Genomic DNA, 23,750 nt, shown 5'->3' on the forward strand with positions numbered 1-23,750 from the left:
GTAGCTGCGTGCGCCATGATCCTCTGAGGAAGGTCACTTGGCATCAGGGACTCTGCTGTCACGCTGGGCTTCTCGGCCCTCCACATGATGTCACAGAGCCTTCAGCTCGGCTCCTCCCACCACATGGCTGCTGGCCTTGCACCCTCCAGTCACCCCAGGAAGGGCCCGAGCCTCTCTGAAGGTTCTGGTGCCTAAACCTGGGCCAGGAACCCTTGTGTGAACCCTCAGCTGTGGCCACAGAAGCCCCTGGAGCCAGAGAAGGGGTTCTCTGAAGCCTTACCAGTGCTGTTAAGAAACTTCTCCAACTACAGCAGTGGAAAAATAAGGACCTAGCTTACTCTGGAGAGCAGGGAAAAAGTTGAGAAGAAACGATTGACAAGTATCAGGACAGGATGCTTCAGAGGCAGCGCCTGGGAACTTAGATGAAGCTAAAGTTTTATGATGTATTGTTAAAGTCACCCTTTGCTATACTAATTTTGTGAGGTGACTGACATCAAAACAAACGTTTTTTGTCCTAGGAATTGTGTAATGCTGAATGTAATTTTTGTTATATGTATAAATTAAGAGATTTATAATCTTTCAAATAAAGCTGTAGCCAATATTATATATGCTAATGATTCCACAGTGGGTGCCAACCTCACTTACCATTGTGTTTTGTGTGCACACATGCATATTGGGAGCTGGATGGGTCTGCCGGAAGGGGGAGTGTATTCCAGTGTACCACGGATCATGGAGGATGAAGGCAAAGGAAATGAGGAAAGGCCAGTCATACAGAAGACAGTATTTCACTGAGTGGTTGTTATTGCTGAGAGCTTCGTTGGACAGTGATGTTGGTGGTGTGCTAGTGATGGGAAGGGATAGAGGAAAGGAGGGGGGCTGAGGGCTCTTTGATGGTCCTGCTGGGGAAGGAAGACAGCAGCTAGACAGGACAGACGGTGACAAAGATGAGCAATAGATTGGTACCTACTTCTGATCGCCTGTGAGGGAACTCCACTTGGTCCCTCAAATTCAACTTATCCAAATTTATCTTCCAGACTCTTGCCACCTTCCATCTTCAGAACTGTTGGGATCTTTCTGGTACTTTCCAAGGGGCAGGCATTGTGGCATATGGGATAGGTTCTACATGAGATGCCCGATCCCTGTGTATTGTTCCACGTCCATCCCGCTTTCTGCTAGTATGCCTGGGAAGGCGGCAGATGGTCCACCCTCAGACATGGGAGACCAGATGGAGTTCCAGGACACTGGCCTCAGCCTTGTCCAGCCCTGGCTCTCGTAGGCATTTGGAGAGTGAACCAGTGAATGGAAGATAGTTTCTATCACTGTCTTTCAAAACCAAAAATGAAACAAACCAAACCAAGAGCTTTTGTATGGCCTACATGGACCCTAAGCAATTTGACCCCAGCCTCTGACATGCACCTTCCTCTTAGGCGTTCATTTCCACTCCTCCCCAAGAGCCTCAGTGTCCTGCCCTGATCTCGATCTAGAATAAGTTTTCTTGCCCTCTCTAACAGCAGAGAGGCACTATTGCTCCCAACACAACACTCCAGGCTCAGCCCAAGCACCATCCCAAACCCGAACCACACCAGGCCCACCGTGGAGCCAGCTGGAAGGTCACACACTTCTTACTGGAAGAGGGCAGAAAGACCCTGGGCCCTTCTCACCATGAAGGGTGAGCCTGCCTGAGGGAGCCTGCACCTGGGCCCCTTCATCTGAGGCATGAGGGATGTGTAGTCCAATGAGCAGCTGGGCCTCCTCATGCCAGCTGGAACTTTCTGGTCATTTCAAATTTTAAACCTTCTGGATGATATGCTGCAGATCTCAGATTAAATGTCATTTTATCCAAGTCTTCTTTGCCTAAAATGTCCTTCTAGTTCTCAGTGGCTTACTTTCTTTTTTTTTTTTTTAAGATTTATTTATTTTTATTGCAAAGTCAGATATACAGAGAGGAGGAGAGACAGAGAGGAAGATCTTCCGTCCGATGATTCACTCCCCAAGTGAGCACAACGGGCCGGTGCGCGCCGATCCGGGTCTCCCACGCGGGTGCAGTGTCCCAAGGTTTTGGGCCGTCCTCGACTGCTTTCCCAGGCCACATGCAGGGAGCTGGATGGGAAGTGGAGCTGCCGGGATTAGAACTGGCGCCCATATGGGATCACGGGACGTTCAAGGCGAGGACTTTAGCCGCTAGGCCACGCCGCCAGGCCCTCAGTGGAGTATCTGACAATGTCCATCTCTCCACTAGACCACAAGCTTAACGAGGGCAAGGACCTTGCTATCTTGCCATGGTCATGTCTGTTGCCAATCAAACCACTGATGGAGTTAATGATAAGCAGCTACCGCACAGGCACGGTTCTATTCATCTACGTAATCCTGGTACTTCTGTGGTGTTCGCAATCAGATCGAGTTTCCTCTCACATGTTCCAGTTCTCATCCACGCCCTGTTTGTCAAGCCCTACTGATGCTTCTGGGATGTCCCTCCTCTCCCTGGATGCTCTGCCAGTCCTGATTCTCACCTAATTACTGTGATAACCTGGGACGTTTCAACCTTGCAGATCGGTACGCAAGAAATGCTCCAACGATGCCGAATTCTGTCACTTCTTTCATGTGGAGTCAGTTTCCACTATTTTTTTTTTAATTATTTATTACATTGCATTATGTGACAGTTTAATTTCCACTACTTTTAAGAACTGGATAAATTCAACGCCAAGTCCAGGACATCTTTCAAAATCCTGAAATTAACAGATTAACTACTGTCTCTTGAGTGACGTCTTGTGAGTTTTCTGGCCACCTTCATGCCTCACTCGATTTTAACTTTCTGAAGAACAATCTGTCCGATGTTCTGTGTATCATCAGGCCAGACCACCTGGCACATACAGGCGCAGAATTCATTTTATTCCCTGGAAAGTTCTAAGGGGGCTTAAAATAATCATGAATATTGTTAAATTTTCTGACAGCTTCCAGTATTCTTAGAATCTACATGGATTTTAAAGTGTCTTAATTTCATCAAACCCTGAAAATTTTCCTTAATGATTGGTTTTAACTGGGCTGCCACGGCTAGGGTTGAAAATTCTGGACAAGCAATGGCACAGGGAGGGAGGTCAGGGAGGCGTTTTCCTTTGAGAAGAGCTGCTGTTTCCTGAAAACTGGTGTCATGTCCGGCAGGTGCTCCTTTAAGCAGTTTCACTGGGGTACACATCACATGACCTTTAAGTCTGAAGAAGTCCCAGGCTAAGGACTGCTGCGTACTGAAATTGCTGTCAGGTTTTGGCTTTTTCCTGTTTGGGATTTCTGCACCAGTGATGGGGTGTGGGGGAAGGGGACCTATTTTTCACAGGATAGCTGTGAAATCAATCGTTTCTACCAGGATAAATACACCCCAGGAACCTAGATATCAGCAAAGCAACCAGGGTCCACTGTGGTAACCCAGTGGCTACACCCGGGATCCCATATGGGCACCAGTTCTAGTCCCGGCAGCCCCACTTCCCATCCAGCTCCCTGCTTGTGGCCTGGGAAAGCAGTCGAGGACAGCCCAAAGCTTTGGGACCCTGCACCCACAGGGGAGACCCATAAGAGTCTCCTGGCTCCTGATCAGCTCAGCTCTGGCTGCTGCGGCCACTTGGGGAGTGAACCAGCAGATGGAAGATCTTTCTCTTTGTCTCTCCTTCTCTCTGTAAATCTGCCTTTCCAATAAAATAAATAAATCTTTAAAAAACATACAAAAAAGACCTAGTGAGTGATTAGTGCTAACAGTCCCAGTTTCTATACACTGAGAAAACTGAAGAGACAGGCATGGCATGAATTACAGCTCACTCCAAGTGATCAATTTCAACTTGAAAATACCAGTGAGCCAGTTAAAACTGAAGGGCAGATAAGCTAAAGCACTGAGTGAGACGTCAGTAAGCTCACTGTTTATTTGCTATTAGAAGAAACAGCTGCTACTCCCCAAAACCCATACTTACTAACCAAAGCCAAGGCAAACAAAGATTAAGTACAAGTCTTTCATTTTTAGCACTAAATTCAGTAATGGTCACTGGATAGTCTCTTAGCTGTACTTCCAGCGGATGACTCAAATCTTTGAAAACTCCATGTTGTAACCAAGCAAAAAGAGGATTTTGACAAACCAGCCAAACCACTTTCATAAGGGTTCACATCCTATGAGGAACTGGGCTTACAAGGGTTAATTTGGTTCTCACCCTTTTAATCTGCATAGTAACATAGTAAGTTTGCATTGTATTTATGGGTATAAAACTCTGGTCTAGCCAGTCTGAATAGATCATTTGGGCTCAAGGCAAACTACAGTGTTAAAAAGACAGCCAGTCCAGGTTCCAAAAATACATCTTTGCCACTGCTGATGAATTCTGCCACAGGACACTACCTTAGTTACTAGATTGGAAGCACTTTGCTTGTACAACCCAGTGCAACTGGACAATTTCTGCCGGCACATACATTTGTTTGGGGACCATCTTCAATTTTTAAAATAGATGTAAAAAGCAATCAGGCTTGGGCCCGGCGGCGTGGCCTAGCAGCTAAAGTCCTCGCCTTGAAAGCCCCGGGATCCCATATGGGCGCCAGTTCTAATCCTGGCAGCTCCACTTCCCATCCAGCTCCCTGCTTGTGGCCTGGGAAAGTAGTCGAGGACGGCCCAAAGCTTTGGGACCCTGCACCCGTGTGGGAGACCCGGAAGAGGTTCCTGGTCCCGGCATCGGATTGGCGTGTATCGGCCCGTTGCGGCTCACTTGGGGAGTGAATCATCGGATGGAAGATCTTCCTCTCTGTCTCTCCTCCTCTCTGTCTATCCGGCTTTCCAATAATAATAAAATCTTCAAAAAAAAAAAAGCAATCATGCTTACTATGCACTACCAGATAATCTATAAAGTTCAAAATAAGTCTGTAATAGTGCCATGAAACACAGAGTTACACTTTTGACTAAACTGTTCCTTACGGCCAAGTTAACTAAAGCTTCGTCTGTCACCTGCCTGGCACTACTCTAAGGTTAATATTTAATCTTCACAACCCAGAAGCATTGGGACGTGCCGAGACTCTGGGATGGCCTTGACATTGTCCATCCTAACATGCCATCAGTTCTCTGTCCACTTTTAGGTCTTCTTTTTTTTTTTTTTTTAAAGATTTTATTGATTTTATTACAAAGTCAGATATACAGAGAGGAGGAGAGACAGAGAGGAAGATCCTCCGTCCGATGATTCACTCCCCAAGTGAGCCGCAACGGCCGGTGCTGCGCCAATCCGATGCCGGGAGCCTGGAACCTCTTCCGGGCCTCCCACGTGGGTGCAGTGTCCCAAAGCATTGGGCCGTCCTCGACTGCTTTCCCAGGCCACAAACAGGGAGCTGGATGGGAAGTGGAGCTGCCGGGACTAGAACTGGCGCCCATATGGGATCCCGGGGCTTTCAAGGCGAGGACTTTAGCCGCTAGGCCACGCCGCCGGGCCCCACTTTTAGGTCTTCAAGCTCGATCTTTCCACCCTAATTTCTGGCTCCTGTTTCCTCTAAACTGGTTCTTAAAAACGCCCTCTTCCCTCCTCTTAAAGCAGAAAGCCCTTGTGTGGCACCTTCTACACTCTGTTGTCACTGTACCAACCTCTCCCGTGCAGGCAGCTTTCATCCCCCAAGGTCTCGTTCACAGTCCCCCCGTCTAAGTACCAGCAGCACATCATGCCTGGTCGCGCTGGACACCATGGTTTTCTTGTTCTGCCCCTTGAGACTTAGAGCTGCCCACCCCCTACTCAGGAAAAGCTAGCCTGCCTCCGCGAACTTCCACACTCGGGCGCTGAACAGCACAGTGTGACACAGAATGCTAAGAGCACTTTTCTTTATATATTTTACAGAAGGGTTGAAACATATGGACTGCTAATATTCAGACCATAGCAAATCCAAATTCTCTAAATAGATGCGTAACAACTTGTTTAGAACTTAAAGGCTTATTGGCAATAATCCAACAAGGAAAGGAGTAAGCGTATTTTACATAGCTGACTGAAAAATCAAATGAAGAGATAGCAGACTGCGTTTAATATGGCCTCATGCGCCCGGAAGGTGGTGGCGCCCGATTCGGAGGGGTGATCGCTATGTCCAAATAATCTCCTATCTGGAACTTCTGGGACTGCAGGGTCATGGAGTCATCGGTCCCCTTCCTGCCGGACATGGTGCTGCCGATCTCCTTGACGCTGCAGGAAAGGAAACAAACGTTAGTGGGCCCCAGGGCAGCGACATCATCTAGCACAGAACAAGGACGAGTCTGGGTCGGCTCCATCATCCCAGACCCAGTTAGCAAATCCAAGTGCTATATGTTAAACTAAGCCAGAGAGTAAGACAATATAAACTCACACTCCCCACTAACGGAATAAACAGGCTATTCCTACCGGCTAAAACGTAACAGAAACAAAAATCAAAGGAATTAAAAATGAGATGCTACCTACCGATAACCAGGTCTTTTAATATCCGTAAAAACAATTGCAAAATTGAAATGTGTGCCCTTCTTTCTGGCTTCCGGGTAGACTTCTTTTACTAAACTAGTCAGTTCTTTCAAAGTTGCATCCATCCTGTATTTTTTTTTTTTTTTTTTACAGAGGGAAAAAGACATTTACATTTTATTAGTCGGTAATACATCAGCCAAACAACATTAATTATACACGCCCTTTTTCCTTGTTAGGGACCACCTAACTTTAATACAAGGACTTCATTCTAAGTCACTCTTTTAATTAATTACAATGTTATTTGAAACAAAACAAAACAATGTTATTTGAAAGGAAGTAAGGGAGGAGGAACCTTCCAATCACTGGGTCACGCAAGTCAGGAGCTGGGACCCCAATCTTCAGTCATCAATGCTGCCTCCCAGGTGCCTACTGGGAAGTTTGGTTGGGGTGTTGGCATGATCTGCAGCAGTCGGTGAACACCGCCGGCCATGTAACACTGGTCCACTTCCTATCTAGCTCCTGCCGTACAGGGCCACCGTCACCCCTGCAGGAGGCTGGGATGGCGCTGCAGACTCCCGCCGGGCACGGCACAGGCCACTGTGGCTACCTGGCGGATGACGACAGGAAGGAAGGTCGCATTCTGCCTTTCCAATGACATCTTAAGAGGGGGAGAAAAAATAAGGGCGCAAGGCCAGGAGCCAGGCCCAGGAACCGGGGCGGTGGCCGTCCACACCAAGTGCTCCTCTCCCATTACTGCTAAGACACGCGCTCCTCCATGTCCCGTGAAGGCTGGCTCCTGGCCAAGTGCCTAGCCCCACACTCCCCACCCCCAGGCCTGACCAGAACGCAGCTCACTGCAGGCCTGTCCTTAGTGCAGCAGCTAACTACCTGGGCCCTCTTCCAACACGGCCCCGCCCACCAGCAGCCAGGACTGGAACCAGCTGGTGCCACAGGTGGCGCCTTAATACGATGGTCCTCATAGCTTCTCTTTATGCTTTAAGACAAAACAGTAGTAAAGGCAAAAAAGTACCCAATACATCAAGCATATTGTTCGTGTGAAGACTACCACACAAAAATGTAATTCCTACTCTAAGTATGCATATTCATTAAAAATTTTACTTTAACAATAAAAAGTGAAACTGAAGGAACCACACACCTTTAACTCCAACACTGACATAAGCTCTGAAGTCAGAATTATCGCCTCTGTCTTGGAGACTTTAGAAACAAGCTTTTCAGTGGCTTACTCTCCAAACAGCAGACTGGCAGTAGTGGGGCTGGTCTGAAATCAGGCGCCCGGGGTCTCTGCTGAGTCTCCCCCATGGGTGCAGGGGCCCAAGCAGTAGTGCTGCTTTCCGACCACACAGCAGGGAGCACCAGGACTCAAATCAGCCAAATCTAGCACTTCAGGTGTGGGCTTCACCAACTACACAACTCCCACCTCCTGGCATCTTCCAGTGATTCCGATACAGTGAATACTTATCACAATGTATATTTATGACAATATACAGGTATATTTCATAAAGAACATGGAAAATGACAGGAAGGTTTTTATGGGCATCTGGCCCAGCCCCTGGTGTACCTGTGCCAAGGCTCAGTGCTGCTATCTGCAGCCTCACTCGGGCTCCGTGCTCACACCGACCCTGGGAGGCACTGTGTCCGGCCGCAAAAGCTGGCCCCTACTACTCACACAGGAGACGGGGTTTGCGTTCTCAGCTCTCAGCCTGCCTCAGCCAAGCCATTGCAGGCACCTGGGTCTCTTTCTGCCTCTCAAGAGAATCGAGATAAACAGTTCCAAAAGCTAAGTTTATTTCGGTGTGAAAGTTTTAAAAGTGCGGGCTTCCCACAAACTCCAGGAAGAGCCACTATATCTCAAAAGTGCATTTTCCAACTTCCTGGTCATTTATTCCGTGTTCGCATCCTGTACAATGAACCTAAGGCATCGGGTCCCTAGAGCTCCCTACCAAGGACCTGCAGGGCCAGGGCGGCTGTCCGACAGCTCGCCCACGGTACGGGAACACCACACAGAGGACGCCAGTAGCACCCTCTGGGACTGAGGGCCTGTGATGGTGAGACCCAGTACTACAGGCTAACTCTCCAAAGCCACAGGCCCCAGTCACCCAACCAGGCAATAATCACCTAGGCGTAGCTCATCCACATCATTAGCCTAGAGCTAGCTCACCTTAAATCACGGACGGTCCCATACAATTTAGAGGGGTCTGATTCAATCAGTTGAAAGGTCTTGAGCGCAGACCTAAGGTTCCTTGAGAAATGTGGGCTCTGGAGAATCCAGCCACCCCACAGAACGGAAACCCACAACCACACAAGCCAGTTCTTTGCCATAAATACCTTCCACATCTCTTCTAGCTGGTGGAATTCTGACTTAGAGTGACCAAGACCACGTTCTCAGTAACCACGTAAGCCTAAAAGCCACACACCACACCTCCAACTTCCGCGAGACCAGCCTGCCTCTTGGGAATACCTGGGACACTTCCTTTTCCCTGCCATGCCTCCCGGCGGCCCATACACCTGAGAACTCTGAGCCTTCGGGGAGACGGGCAGAGGCAGCTGCGTGCTCACCCCAACACCGGGCGCCCAGCTCTGCAGGTGCAACCCGGGGCCGGAACACCCCGAGGAGCGGCACGCAGCAGCGAAGTCAGACGCAAGTGCCCCGGAGGCTCAGCAGAGGTCAGCGGCCAGCAGGCCGGTCTGCACCACACACCAGCCAACAGGAGACCCGAGTGAGGGCTGGCGACCTGCTAAGGCTTTCCTAGCAGACGGACGCGTCCTTTAGCACTCCGCGAGCCTCTGGAGCCCCCACCGCGGTATCTAGCCCCCGACGCGCGGCCGCGGAATCCGCACTGTGTACCTACTGCATCGTTTGCATGTCAGGAAGCAATCACATCGTTTATTTGCGGATCAGGAAGCAGTCACAGGAGCGCAGCCTGGGTGCGGTGGGGCCTGTCCACTCTCGACCCGTGCCAAGATGGACCCCACAGCGCCCTGCCCCCTCGGCCCGCCGCGCTCACCAGGTGTAGATCTGCAGCTCGCTGGACGGCACGTTGCCGCGGGAGAACTCGTCCATGCGGTGGTGGCGGCCGTTGTTGGTGGTGAACACCCGGAGCAGCAGCGGGCACGTCTGGGGGAGGCAGAGGCGGCGGTGGAGGCCGGCGGCCGCGGCGTCGCCTCCCTCCCCCGGGCCGCGCCCGCCCCGTCGGCCCGGACGCCCGCGGCGCCGGCGCCCTCACCTTCTCGCGGTCGATCGGCTTCTCCGGCTCCTTCTTGATCTCCTCCTGGGTAACGCGCGACTCCACCGCCATCTTCCTTCTCCGGCCCGCGAGACGATCGCCCTGACCTCCGACCCCCGCCGCGAGCATGAGCACGACGTCTCTCGCGAGGAGAGGCGCGAGCTTTTATAGCGGGCCGGCGGGCGGGGCGGGGCATCACTCGGCGCAGGCGCACTTCCGAGTGCGGCGCCCGAGCCCGCGTCGGGCGCGCCTGCGCGTTGCAGCCTCCGTGAGCCGGCGGGCCCTCGGGCGGAAGTGCTCTTTGTCGGAGCGGGCCGTTAGTTGATGACGTAATGCTTCCACAGGGGAAATGGGCTGCAAGTGGCGTCCTCTTATGTCAAAAGATGACACTTTCTAAGGGCAGCACGGAGAAGGACATGCCTGCCCGTTCTTTACGAGCAAAATCCGATCCAAGAAGAACGGCGGGGCTCTGAGGTGAGGTGAGCGGCGGGAAGAAGCCTTTCTGTTCAATGCTGAGGCATGCTGTGCTGGGGAAGAAGCGAGGCCTTGCACGCTGGACGGCCATCCCCACCTGCGGAGGGACGAGGACCTGCCGACGGGCCTGGGAAAAGCCCACGGGTCTGTGGGATCAAGCGATGGATGCGAGGTCTCTCCCTCTCCCTTCCTGCAATTCTTTTAAATGAATGAGTGAATCCCAATACATAACTAAAAAAGGAAGACAGTTCGGCTGAAAATCAGTTAAATAAAAGTATTTTTAGAGAAAGTCCACAGGCCGGGTTCGACGGCTCAATGGCTAAATGCTCAACCTTGCAAGCTCTGGGATTTCCTACGGCCGTCGGTTCTAATCCCGGCCACTCCACTTCCCATCCAGCTCCCTGCTTGTGGCCTAAGAAAGCAGTGGAGGACGGCCCAAAGCCTTGGGACCCTGCACCCGTGTGGGAGACCCAAAAGAAGCTCCTGGCTCCTGGCTTCGGATTGGCTCAGCTGTCATGGCCATTTGGGAGTAAACCAGTGAATGGAAGATCCTTCTGTCTCTCCTCTCATCTACCTTTCCAATAAAAATAGATTTTAAAAACTTGGTCCGAATAGCCAATGACTGTATAAGGTGACCAAGGCATTAATCAGGGAAATGTGTTAAAAATCAAATGTATTGGAAACTGATAATAGCCATTGTTGGCAAACCAATGAATGCCTTACATACTACCAATCAGAACGTAAATCGGTATGGCCACTTTGGAAAGTAGTTTAGGACTATGCAGTATGATGATGTGTGAGCATGTAATGGTGGCTCTCTGGGAGATACAAACCCTGCAGAAAATCTTACCCAAGTGTGTCTGAGAGACATTGCAAGAATATTCTGGGAAGTATTTATCGAAACAAAAAAATTGAGAAGAGCCTAGTGTTAACTAACAGTAAAATAGTTCAATGACTGGTAATATAGCAACAAAACCACATAAAAAGACAGCTGTGTGAAACAGCATGGATCTCGCAGACATAAGAAGCCAATGACAACATACACTGTGGGAATTCATTTTATTATAAAAACAGGCAATACTCAAACCTGTTGTTCATAATTCTCAGCTGCCAAAAACTATAAAAATGATTACAAAAGTCAGGATGATTGTATCTCGGGGAAAATGGTATTGATAAAGAGGGCAAATGGAGTGTGCCTGGAGTGTTGGCAAAATGTTTTTTTTTTTTAACCCATGTAGTGCTTCCATAGAGTTTAAATTACTCTAAGGAGCAGATTTATGCTTTATGCACTCTTCTCTATTAATACTGTATCTTGCTATTTGACTAGCACAATGACGTAGCAGGTCAATCTCCCACCAGCAGTGCCAGCATGTGGACATGGCCTCAAGTCACAGCTGCTCAACTTCTCAACATCCTGCCTCTGAGCTGCAGAAGAGGCTGAGCAGGACCCAGGCTGTTGGGTCTGCACGTATGTGCTAAACCCAGGGACAGCTCCTGGTTCTTGGCTTCAGATTGGCTCAGCTTTGGCCATTGTCTGGCCATTGTGGCCATTTGTGCATGAACCAGAAAAATGAAAAATTCTCTCTCTCTCTACTTTCTGTAACTCTGTCAAACAAAAAATAAAGGTTTAAAAATTATAGCCCTCCAGTACAAAGAAAGGCCATAAATTGATAAGGAAAATCAATCCAATAAAATAATGGGCAAAAGACATGGGATCAGGCATTTTGTAAAAAAATCAAGCACAAGCTTGCGTGTGAATATTTGAGATCACCATCCTCATAAATATACAAATTTGACATCCTCATGAAATAAAGACTAAAATCACAAGTTAAATTTAAAGCATAAATCTAAGGATCATTGAGCATTTTTGCCCTGCCAGACTGACCGAATTGTGAAAATTGGATAACAAATTGCTGGCAAGAATATAAGAAAAGGGAATTTTTAGACACTGCTCTCAGGTACTTTGGAAAATTGATTAACATTACCTGGAAAGATTGTGTGTGCACATCCTAAGCTCCCCGTTTTTCTCATCCTCACATGCAGCTCAGAAAAAGTTGCACATGAGCACGAGATAACTAGAAAGTATTGAGGGACAGATGCAAAAATTGGAATATTGTGAAGACTTAAAAATGACTCAACACATTTTAAAACCTTTTTAAAAATATTTTCATTGGAAAATCGGATTTATAGAGAGAAGGCAAGACAGAGGAAGACCTTCCGTCTGCTGCTTCACTTCCCAAATGACTGCAATGGCTGGAGCTGAGCGGATCTGAAGCCGGGAGCTTCTTCTGGGTCTCCCATGGTGATAGCATAGTGGTTAAAGTCTTCATCTTGAACGCACCGGGATCCCATATGGGCACTGATTTCTAATCCCAGCAGCCCCACTTCCCATCCAGCTCCCTACTTATGGCCTGGGAAAACAATAGAGGATTGCCCAAAGCCTTGGGACACTAGACCCAAGAGGCTCTGGGCTCCTGGCTTCAGATCGACTCAGCTCCAGCCATTACGGTCACTTTGGGGAATGCAAACATTGTTTCATTTAATTTTCCCAACTGCTCTATGGCATGAATATGTCATTAATACGAGAAAATTAAAACAAAGATGTTATTGGAGCTTACATTTTTTTTTCCTTTTCTATGAGATCCCCCCCCTTTTCTTTTTAAGATTTATTGGAAAGGCAGATATACAGAGAGAAGGAGAAACAGAGAGGAAGATCTTCTGTCTCATGGTTCACTCCCCTAGTGAATGCAATGGCTAGAGCTGAGCCAATCCGAAGCTAGAAGCCAAAAGCTTCTTCCAGGTCTCCCACGCAGGTGCAGAGTCCCAAGGCTTTGGGCCGTCCTCGACTGCTTTCCCAGGCCATAAGCAGGGAGCTGGATGGGAGCCGGGGCTGCTGGGATTAGAACTGGCATGCCCACATGGGATCCTGGCACAATCAAGGAAGGACTTTAGCCGCTAAGCTACTGCGCTAAATTCTCTTTCATTTTTTTAAGATGTATATATGTATGTATATATATATATATACAGAAATAATGGCCTCATGGGACTTAAATACAGGCGAAGATATTGTAAGAACGATATTTCTAGTCAACACAGATGCAGAAATTTCCCCCCTAAACTACAAACTGAATCTAACAATATACGGAAAGAACTGTGCACAACATCTAAGTGGGACTTACCCTACTTACCTGCGTGGGCGATCGAGAAGAGGCTCATGGCTTCAGATTGGCTCAGCTCCGTCCGTTGCAGCCACTTGGGGAGTGAATCATCGGACAGAAGATCTTCCTCTCTATCTCTCCTCCTCTCTGTATATGTTGATCTGGCAATAAAAATAATTCTGAAAAAAAAAATGCCAGTCCCATAATAAAATTATTTTATAGCAGAAAAAGTCCAATGATGTAATATTTTTCTGTCATTCCAAGCATTGAATCACAATTTGATGATTAGATTATTGTTTTATAGATACGAAATCTATTTTATTTTTGATGATGCTTCCATAATCCTTCCTGTGGCCCATGTGGCCTACCAACTAGGGTGGGAAGGGTAGAGGAATGGGGTAGAGGGAATAAGACCACTGCTCCCATTCTCCTCTTTACGTCCTTATCTGGGAAGAGTGGGGAGGGCCACTCCCAGCTCAACCGCATCAGCACCTGGGGATGGGAGACGGCCACCCACCATCATCACAGGGTCCCCGATCCAGCTCTGAGGGTCCTGCCTCAGTACTTCTGATACTGCTGAGATGCTGTTGATTTCATTGCTCCAATGTTTAGGAAATCCTTCCAGATCCATTGGCTGACACAGTCCACCTTAGAGTCTCCTCTTGCCCAGGAGACCTGTCCAGTGTGTTTTGCCCTCCATGGTACTGCTCGACCTCTGCAGATGTCAATGCGCTGCTTGTCATGTTCCCCAAGTGCACCTGGACATGCCATTTCCCATACAGCCTTCAGTGACCGAGGACAATTTAACTCCACAATCAGACCTAGATTTTATGATTTTCACCATGGTTGGAGTTCTAGTTCAGTAATCCAGTTGGGTGTTCCCCAAACAAACCTCACGAGAGGTGACCCCAGACCTGACTCCTATGTGTGCCAGCCAGTGTGGGAAGTGGATCAATCTAACCCACATCAGGCTACACACACTGGTGGTGGGTGTCACCTGGTCAGCTCTGTCCACAGCCCCGTCTCTTACGCAAACTAGTGGATGCTGTGGCCCACCCCAACGCTGTCCACCACGCACACATGTACACCAGTAGGTACTACAGCCTATTCCGAGTGACCCGTATTAATCCCCACTAGACCCTTCGCCAGCCTTGGTCCTGTGCATGCCAATATGTGCAAGCGACTGGCCCTGTGTGTCCCGTTTCGCATTCATATCTCAAACACATCGGTAGGTTTTGGAGCCTAGCTCAGCCTGATCAACCCCACTATCCAGCCCACACTGATACTGGCAGTGCTGCTGCCTGACCAGTCAAACCCGCTCCCAGCGCTGGTTCAAATGCTCTCCGTTGGGAGATGTATCCTGTCAGAGGGATGCCCACAGTTTCCCTAGGGACAAGGCCCACTCCTAGCCCCACATATTGCACTTTCCAGTCCTGACAGGACTTGTCCCCAGTCCCAGCACCTGCTAGCTGATGCTGTGGCAAAGCCCAACCAGCCTGCACTTACTCTGGCTCACACATGCTTGCTTTACACAACCTGGCTTTCCCCCAGTACAGCTCACATGCAGGCCAGTGGGTTTTGTAGCCATACCCAGCCTAGTTGGCCCTGAGTTCCAGCTCTCACACTCACCAGAGAGAGCAGTGGCCCAGCATGGGAGGCCTAAAGTCCTCCTGTGTGGCTCCCTGATCCCAGTCTTATGTGGGCTGGTGGGTTCTGTGGCCCAGACTGGCATGGCCCACCTCACCTGAACATTCACTGGTGGGTCCTGCAGCCTGGTTCAGCCCAGTCTATCCCCAGTCCCAGCTCACGTTCCTGGGTGTTGCAGCCTATCCCAGACTGGAATGGCCCCAGTCCTGGCCCTAATGTGAACTGCACCCCATCCTTGTTCTCACACCCCTCACAGAATCTGTCTCAGACCCATTCTCTTGCAAGCTGATTAGCGTCATGGTCCAGTCTGACATGGTCCACTCCCTTACCCTGACACTCACTGTGGGGTACTGTGATGGAGCCCTGCCAACCAGACCCCTCAACCATGGCTTTTGTGTGTGCCAGTAGATAGTGCTTGATGCCAACAATCCCAGCTCAGGTCTCACACGTGGGCTGGTATATTGGTGTTGCCCTGAGAGGACCTGCAGGTTTCCTCCACCCAACCACTTGGTCTCTACCACCTCCCTTACTGGCAAGTACAGTGGCCTTGTCAGCAGAAGTCCCCCAGAAGTCATTCCTCATTTATCACATTCTCCCTCGCCAGTCCTCTCTCCCACAGGTCCCCAGACCCCCTTCCCTGAACAATTCACAGCCTCCCCCCCAGTACCTGTGCCCAGTCCTCCAGCGGTATGTTGTACCATCCTGGTGTCCTGCCCACCTGCCTGGGATCCCAAAACCCATCTGCTGGCATACTGACATCTGCCCCCAACATATCTCTTTTAAAAAATAGAGTAGACAAGGAGATACAGAGAGGAAGATCTTCCGTCCAATGATTCACTCCCCAAGTGAGCTGCAACGGCCGGTGCTGTGCCAATCCAAAGCCGGGAACCAGGAAACTCTTCCAGGTCTGCCACGCAGGTGCAGGGTCCCAATGCATTGGGCCGTCCTCGACTGCTTTCCCAGACCACAAGCAGGGAGCTGGACGGGAAGCAGGGCTGCCAGGATTAGAACTGACACCCATATGGGATCCTGACGTGTTCAAGGCAAGGACTTCAGCCGCTAGGCCACCGTGCCAGGCCCAGTGGTTAGGATTCTTGTTGCACAGAAGAGAAGACTCCGGCCAACTGAAGAAGGCTTGACTTGAAAAGGAGCTCACAGAACTCCCAATGGGGCCGGCTGGCTGATGAATCGGGTCAAAAGCCACGGAACCATCAGGGAGTCTGGGCATGGGACAGAACTGGTAGAACTGTCTCCAGACGTAGTACAGAGGGGACTGGCTGCAGCCTCCAGATGGGTTCCTGCTGCTCTGCCTGCAAATAACCCACGGGGAGTCCAGGTTTGTGTGCCTAACGGATCCTTCCAGCCTTCCATGGGTATGTAGGGAGAGGTAGCCAACACAGCCTGACCAAAACCAGGTGTTTGTGTCCCACAGGTGCCCCCTGGCGTGTGTGAGTAGAACCACAGCTGCCCAGGCCAACCATGACTCACTGACCTCTTCAATCATTTCTTCACTTTGTACACAAAGAAGCAGGAAGACAGACAACAGCTACAGGTGCACTCACTCATACCCATACCTCAAACATCACTGCTTCACGCTCACGAGGCTTTCTCCTAATTTGACGATGAAAAGGTATTCTATCTTACAGAACTGATTGAGATTCAAAGCCGTTGCTTACCATTGCACTGACAGTCTGTTCTGTGAGAGGAAGTCGGGGAGCTGACTAAGAGGCAGCACATTTTTCATCGCAGAAGACTTCCTCCTCGGGGTTGTGACTCAGGCGCATTCTTGGCAACCAGACTCAAGTTCAGACGAATATTTATCTTACTTTCTTTCAAAATCCTAAGCTCTGAGAGAGGGCGAGAGAGAAAAAGCAAGCCAACAGGCAATATACCGTGTGCAGAAGATTTTCAAAAAGGCCAGCCAAAAAAGAAGACAATCAGTTTAGAGCGTGTGTGCTCCTGTTTGATCAGGGAGTGTCGCGATTAGCCGTAACCTAGGTTCCTGAAAGGGAACAGGCAAGGTGGCAGTTACAGGTCAGCCTTACCTGGCATCGGTTCAAGACCATTACCTTGTGGGACCAACAATAATCACATTACTCCTGAGCCTAGCACAAGTAGTGGGGAACTAAACTGTAAATTGAGGTAGCCCCATTATTAAGCAGTCAGGACTGGCATTGTGGGTTTTGATGGCTGTCTTCAACCTCCAAGCCAGAGGTCTGCAACCTTGACTCAATCTGAAATGATAATAACAACACAACCAAGACAAAAATCCTTACCAGTTAGGAGCTCCTCATTGATTCTAGCTCGCCCAGCCAGGATGGGGACCCCTGATGTAGCAAAGCACAACTTTGAAGCTTCCAAATCCAAGAAATTTCCCTGTAAGGCCACCAATGCTTTGGAAATCCGAGTTCAAAAATTTTTTTTGAGGTTTAAAGGTTCATTTTTTTTAATCTATTTTATCTGATGGGATAACATCTCTGGGCTTTTAGGGTGGGAAGGTGTAGGACTTTTAATTTTTTACAGGTTTAAATTTTAAATAGCCTATCCTTGACGAGAAATAAAAAGGCAGTGTTGTGATGCAGCCAGTTAGCCCACCACCTGCAACCCAGACATCCCATTGTGAAGTGTTCATTCGAGCCCTGGGTGCTCTGCTTTCTGTCTAGCTCATGGCCAGCGCACTATGGAAGGGAGCTGATGACAACCCAAAGACCCACTGTCACCCACATGGGAACCCGGATGGAGTTTTTGACTCCACTTTGAGGAGTGAACCAGCAAATGGAAGGTCTCTCTTGCAACTCCAAACAAATTCTGCCTTTCAGTTAAATAAATAAATCTTTTTTAAAAGATTTATTTATTTTTATTACAAAGTCATATATACAGAGAGGAGGAGAGACACAGAGGAAGATCTTCTGTCCGATGATTCACTCCCCAAGTGACCACAATGGCCGGTAATGCACCGATCCAAAGCCGGGAACCAGGAACCTCTTCCGGGTCTCCCATGCCTGTGCAGGGTCCCAAAGCTTTGGGCCGCCCTCAACTGCTTTCCCAGGCCACAAGCAGGGAGCTGGATGGGAAGTGGAGCTGCTGGGATTAGAACCGGTGCCCATATAGGATCCCAGCACATTGAAGAAGAGGACTTCAGCCGCTAGGCCACGCTGCCAGGCCCAAATAAGTAAATCTTTTAAAAACAAAATAAAAAAGAAATAATTCGGTCTTGAAAATTTCCAATAGAGATGTTTTTCTTCATACCCACCATCTTTTATGAACAACTGGTTTTCTTTTTTTTTTTTTTTTAAAGATTTAATTATTTTATTGGAAAGTCAGATATACAGAGAGGAGGAGAGACAGAGAGGAAGATCTTCCATCCGATGATTCACTCCCCAAGTGAGCCGCAATGGGCCGGTACGCGCCGATCCGATGCTGGGACCAGGAACCTCCTCCTGGTCTCCCACGCGGGTGCAGGGTCCCAATGCATTGGGCCGTCCTCGACTGCTTTCCCAGGCCACAAGCAGGGAGCTGGATGGGAAGTGGAGCTGCCGGGACTAGAACCGGCGTCCATTTGGGATCCTGGCGCGTTCAAGGCGAGGACTTTAACCACTATGCTATCAAGCTGGGCCCAACATCTGGTTTTCAATGCGACATAATTTTTGTTTCTTCTGCTAAAGCGAAGGGGAATAGAGCCACCAAGGGTATGGCTGTAACTGGACAGCAGCTGGGACCCTACAGTGGGTTGTTTGTGTTCTTCACGACAGAGGGAATACCTGCAGCTGGTGCTTTGCGCTTTGTACAGGACCGGACTCCACCTGCTCCAGTGCCTGGAATGTTCCAGCCTGCTCGGCGCTACCACGGCAGGCAGACACCCGCACAGAGAGCGCTGCGTGCTCTGCGGCCACTACCAGTTTGCAGTCTTGACTTTTCAACCAGACGGAAGGGAAAGGCATCCCAGGGGTACACGACAACCACTGGGGGCCTCCCATACACTGAAAGCACCTCCCTGTTGGGGTCCCCCTCCTGCTCAGGCTGTCTAACCCTCATTGAGCTTCTCGGACAGAGAATAAGGAGTGGCAAGGTCCCGAGTCCCTGTCTCCCGCCCACCAGTGAACGTGGCAGCTGACACCTGCTCCCTGACTTCTGGCCCTTTAGCCTTTCCAGCAGGTTTTAAAGTATCACATACCGTAATTAAATCTCTCCAGGCTTCAACTATCTAGGATGGCTTCTGTATTTCCAGTTGCATGTAGCCTGGTAAAGTACGACTCTGTCAGCCAGTGGAATCTGGAGAGATTTCATCGTGCTTGGAATGGCGAGATTGGCAGCAATTCAGAACTGTTAAACTATCGAAACCACTTGAGCAGTGCCCTCGGAGCAGGCCCCACATCAGGGACCCTAGGATGGGGTGGGAGGTAGGGTGGGTCTTCTCCCTTTATCTCCCTCTTTACCCCAGATACATACACAAAAAATTGTGGAAACAATGGTCGTACCCACTGTCTTGTAACCCTTGACCCTTTGTGCCCTAATCAATATGTAAAGGTCATCAAAAGAAGAAGAAGAAGAAGAGAAAAAAGTTATGGCAGTCCCAAGTCCCAGAAGGTGCAGAAAGAGAAACTGGGATTAAAGGTGTATTCAACGAAATAATAAGGGAAAATTTCCCTAATCCAGAAAAAGAATTGGGAAACAACATCCGGGAGGGGCACAGAACTCCCGACATGGTTGACCGAAAGTAATCTTCACCATGACACATGATCATCAAGCTCTCTTCAGTCGAACCTAAGGAAAAGATCCTTACATGTGCATGTGAAAAAAAAATCAGTTGATATCTAAAGGAATGCCAATTAAATTCACAGGAGACTTCTCACAGGAAACTCTACAGGCAAGAAGAGAATGGGGCGACACATTCCAGATTCTAAAAGCAAAAAATTATCTGCCCAGGATAACGTACCATGCAAAACTTTACTTTGTCTTTGAAAATGAAATAAAATTCTTCCACAGTAAAGAAAAGTTAAAAGAATATGCCTCTTCCAAACTTGCCCTACAAATGATACTTAAAGATGTTCTCTTCACAGAGAAAAGGAATAGCACCCACCAAAACCAAAGGCAAATGCATAGAACATCCCAGAAAATAACAACAGAAGACCAAATCAATGAACATCCCATTTCTAAAATGACAGGACCAAATTATCACCCTAACCCTCAATGTAAATGGCTTAAACTCATCCATCAAACATCAAAGATTAGTAGAGTGGATTATAAAACAAAACTCTTCTATTCATTGTCTACAGGAGACACATCTCACCAACAAAAATAAGCAGAAACTATATCTCATGGATTTTGAGGTTTTTCTTTTTTTAGTTTTATCTCTTCAAAACACTTTCTTCTGATTAAATTCTTCACTGAGTCATAGGTCATACAGTAGCATCATTCTCTTCAAGAAGGTTCTTGATTTTCTCTTTCATTTCTTCTGCAACAGATTAGTCACTCAGTAGCATGTTATAACTTTATGATGTTGCTAATTTCTTCTTTGCTTCCTGTTGTTGATTTTGTTTTGTGGCTTTTTGTTTAAGGAGATACAGTAACTGTGTAATAGAGGCTATCATATCCACTAGCATGCTGTTTAACTGCATGGCATTGTAAATTTCTATTTTTCTCCCTCTTGATTTTTCTTTGTGGCTTTTCATTTTAGGGGATGTACAGTAGCTGTGTAATGGAGACTATCCTATCCAGATGTGAGGATACAATGCAGTATGCATCTCTACTTCCAGATCAAAGATGGATTTCCAAAGAAACAGTTTTTAGAACTATTTTTATGATTATTTATTTTATTTTAGAGACAGGTAGACAGCTCTCTGATCTACCTATTCACTGCAGAGATGATTCCTGCAGTTAAGGCAGGGCCAGCCTGATTCCAGGAGCCAGGAATTACATCTCATTCTCTGATATCATCAGGGATTTATTTGCTTAGGTAATCAGCTCCTGGGTGTGCAATACCTGATGTGTGCATTAGCACGAAACTGGAATTAAGAAAAAAGTCAGGACTTGAATCCAGGTACTGCAGCATGGACTATGGGTATCCCAGTTGGCATTTTAATTGTTGCACCAAACAGTTGAATACCTGGAGGTCATTGCATTTGCAATGTTAAAGCCATGGACAAGTATGACCCATTCGTCATAGAGTGTGTACCTATGTAAGAGTACTTTAGAAGGGTCACAGAAAACGTAAGCTTATTTTGGTGCAAAAAAAAAATGAAATTCATGCATAGTTTTTTTTTTTCATACTCCCTTCGCATGACTTTGCACATGCGCAGGTATCTCCTTTTAAAATTTTTATTCATCATAGTCATCTGCTGCAGGTCAAGGTAAAAGGACTCCTTCCACGCACTGTACACATTCTTCTTGATGACTAAAGGTACCACAGGATGAAAACCCAGTACCTCCTGCTATAACCCATGCAGACTGCACCCACTCTGCATGCAGAGAAGGTTGGTTACCCTAAAAAAGAAAACAAAAGAAAGGAAAGGAAAAGAAAAGAAAAGAAAAGAAAAGAAAAGAAAAGAAAAGAAAAGAAAAGAAAAGAAAAGAAAAGAAAAGAAAAGAAAAGAAAGGGAGGAAGAGGTGAAACTTAGGCCAAGATTAACTTAGAGGTTGGATATGTCATTGTGACAAGCAAAGTCCACTAAGACAGATCCGCTAGAGGGCGCATGCCAGGGACCTGGGCTGTGAGCACGCACGCTTTGAGTAACTGGAAACGAAGCAAAAGACAGCAAGATTCGTTTCCTTTTGAACACGTTTTTGCTTTTTTTGTTTGTTTGTTTGTTTAGGTTATGTATCTGACATTGGCACCAGTATACTCAGTGTTTCTCTGAATCAGTGGGGCTGCAGTGTTATCTCCAGAAGTGGGCAGAACAGAGCAGTGATTCCAGCCTCAAGTCCCACGGGAACCTTGCAGGAGAGCCTCCAGGACCTCCTGGGCGCGTTGTTGGCAGCAACCCCGAATCCCAAGGGAACCTTGCAGGAGAGCCTCCAGGACCCCCTGGGCGCGGTGTTGGTAGCAGCCTCGAGTCCCACAGGAACCTGGCAGGATAGACTTTGGGACTTGCCGGGCATGGTGGTGGCAGCAGCCTTGAGTCCCACAGGACCTTGCAGGAGGCACTCCGGGACCCCCTGGGCACAGTGTTGGGAAGAAAAACAGGCTGACGGCAGATCCAGACCCTCCTGCAAGTCACATGGTTGTGACTGCTTCTGTTACTGGTTGACAGTAAGGGCTCGTCCTGTTCACTCAGTACCTAATGCGGCCCCGTTGTCTGGCACACAGCCAGTGCTCGGCACACTCTCAGCAAATTTCATACTTGGCCTCCAAGGCTCTGCCACCAAAGGGGCTCTGTTTTGCAGGTGCAAAGGACAACTCAGGCATCTGTCCTTCTCCCGAGCCTACCACACTGTTTCTCACTTTAACATATTTATCCCTTTACCTTAATGTGAAGAATCAAACTAAAATTCCTCCCCACTCCCATCCTGATTACGCCTTTCCTCCCCTTCCAGTCCCTAGTTTAACATATCCTATAGGATATCTGTCTTGACCTGATCCTAAAACTGGCATTCTGCTTTCTACCTCTGCCTTTGCATCTCTATTCTCTCTGCTGGAAAACCTACCCCATCCCACCTCAAAGTCAACTCCCAACCACCCTTCCAGCTAGAATAGTCTCTGAATGGTAAAGCCGAGAGGTGTGGAGCCTGCAAGGTGCAAGGTGCTGCCTGCATCTGAATAGCATTGCATCCCTCCACCCAGCTATGCATACCGCTTCCCAGGAGTTCTGCTGCCCGCTCCCACATCTGAACCATCACCAGGTCTGATTGGGTTTAGGGCTATCATCCCAAAGTGCTCTCAGATCCTACCTGGCTTTCTCAATCTCACTGCCACTGTTGGAACTTAACCTGAACCCTAAGTCTAATGAACTTCGCACGAGCCTCCAAAATGGGGTGGATTTGAGAGCTGGGAGACCCTGGCTGGTATTTTGCAAAGCCGATGACCCAGGATCTATGATCATCCTCATCTCTAGCCCAGCTCAACGTTCCATTGCCTCCAGCCTGGCTGACAGCAGCGGCTTCCTGCACGGCCTCCTTGCTCTCAGTCTGGCTTGCCCACAGTGTAACCCCATACACAGCCCGAGAGGCCTAGTAGTACATGTACCCATTGACTGTCCATCTCTGTAACCAACTCCAGAAGGAAGCCTCTTAGGAAATTTTGGAGGTTCACAGCCTAACATCAGGTGCTCCTGGTTGATCAGTGGATGGCATAGAAGGACCCAAGAGTGAACTCTAACGTAGTGTGGATTTGGGTGGCAGTGGGGTGTTGATGAAGCAATCATGCTCTCCAGGTGAGGAATCACGTGCCTCCAGGTGAGGCGTGGTCTTTGGGAAATGATTGGGTCATGAAGATGGAACTCTCATAAATAAGAGTAGGGTCTTTTTCTTTTTCTGGATTTATTTTATTTATTTGAAAGGCAGAGTGATAGGGAGGGTAAGAGAGAGAGGACAGAGAGTGGGAGATTCTCCATCTGCAGTTTTGACTCCTCAAATGGCCACAATGACGGGTTGGGCCAGGTTGCAATCAGTACCCTAGAACTCCATCTGGGTCTCTCACGTGGGTGGCAGGGCCTGAGTATGTGGGTCATCCCCGACTTCCTTCCCAGATACGTTAGTAAGAAGCTGGACCGGAAGGGAAGAATTGACTCCACGCGGGACACCAGCTCAAGTCCCAGCCACTCTGCTTCTGATCCAGCTCTTTGATATCACACATGTGAAACAGG

At 48.5% G+C, this 23,750-nt stretch overlaps 1 protein-coding gene across 1 annotated transcript; it reads right to left on the bottom strand.

Moving 5' to 3' along the window:
• Positions 1-5,957: 5,957 nt before the first annotated feature.
• On the bottom strand, positions 5,958-9,830 carry SAP18 (Sin3A associated protein 18). Its single transcript, XM_004577588.2, has 4 exons — positions 9,671-9,830; positions 9,452-9,561; positions 6,429-6,551; positions 5,958-6,176 (listed from the first exon to the last, which is right to left on the bottom strand). The coding sequence occupies exons 1-4, from the start codon at positions 9,797-9,799 to the stop codon at positions 6,020-6,022; spliced, it is 519 nt and encodes a 172-aa protein (XP_004577645.1). The 5' UTR covers positions 9,800-9,830; the 3' UTR covers positions 5,958-6,019.
• Between the last annotated feature and the right edge of the window lie 13,920 nt (positions 9,831-23,750).

Source organism: Ochotona princeps, chromosome 12 (assembly GCF_030435755.1).
Source record: "Ochotona princeps isolate mOchPri1 chromosome 12, mOchPri1.hap1, whole genome shotgun sequence".
In the NCBI taxonomy this organism is placed as follows: domain Eukaryota; kingdom Metazoa; phylum Chordata; class Mammalia; order Lagomorpha; family Ochotonidae; genus Ochotona; species Ochotona princeps.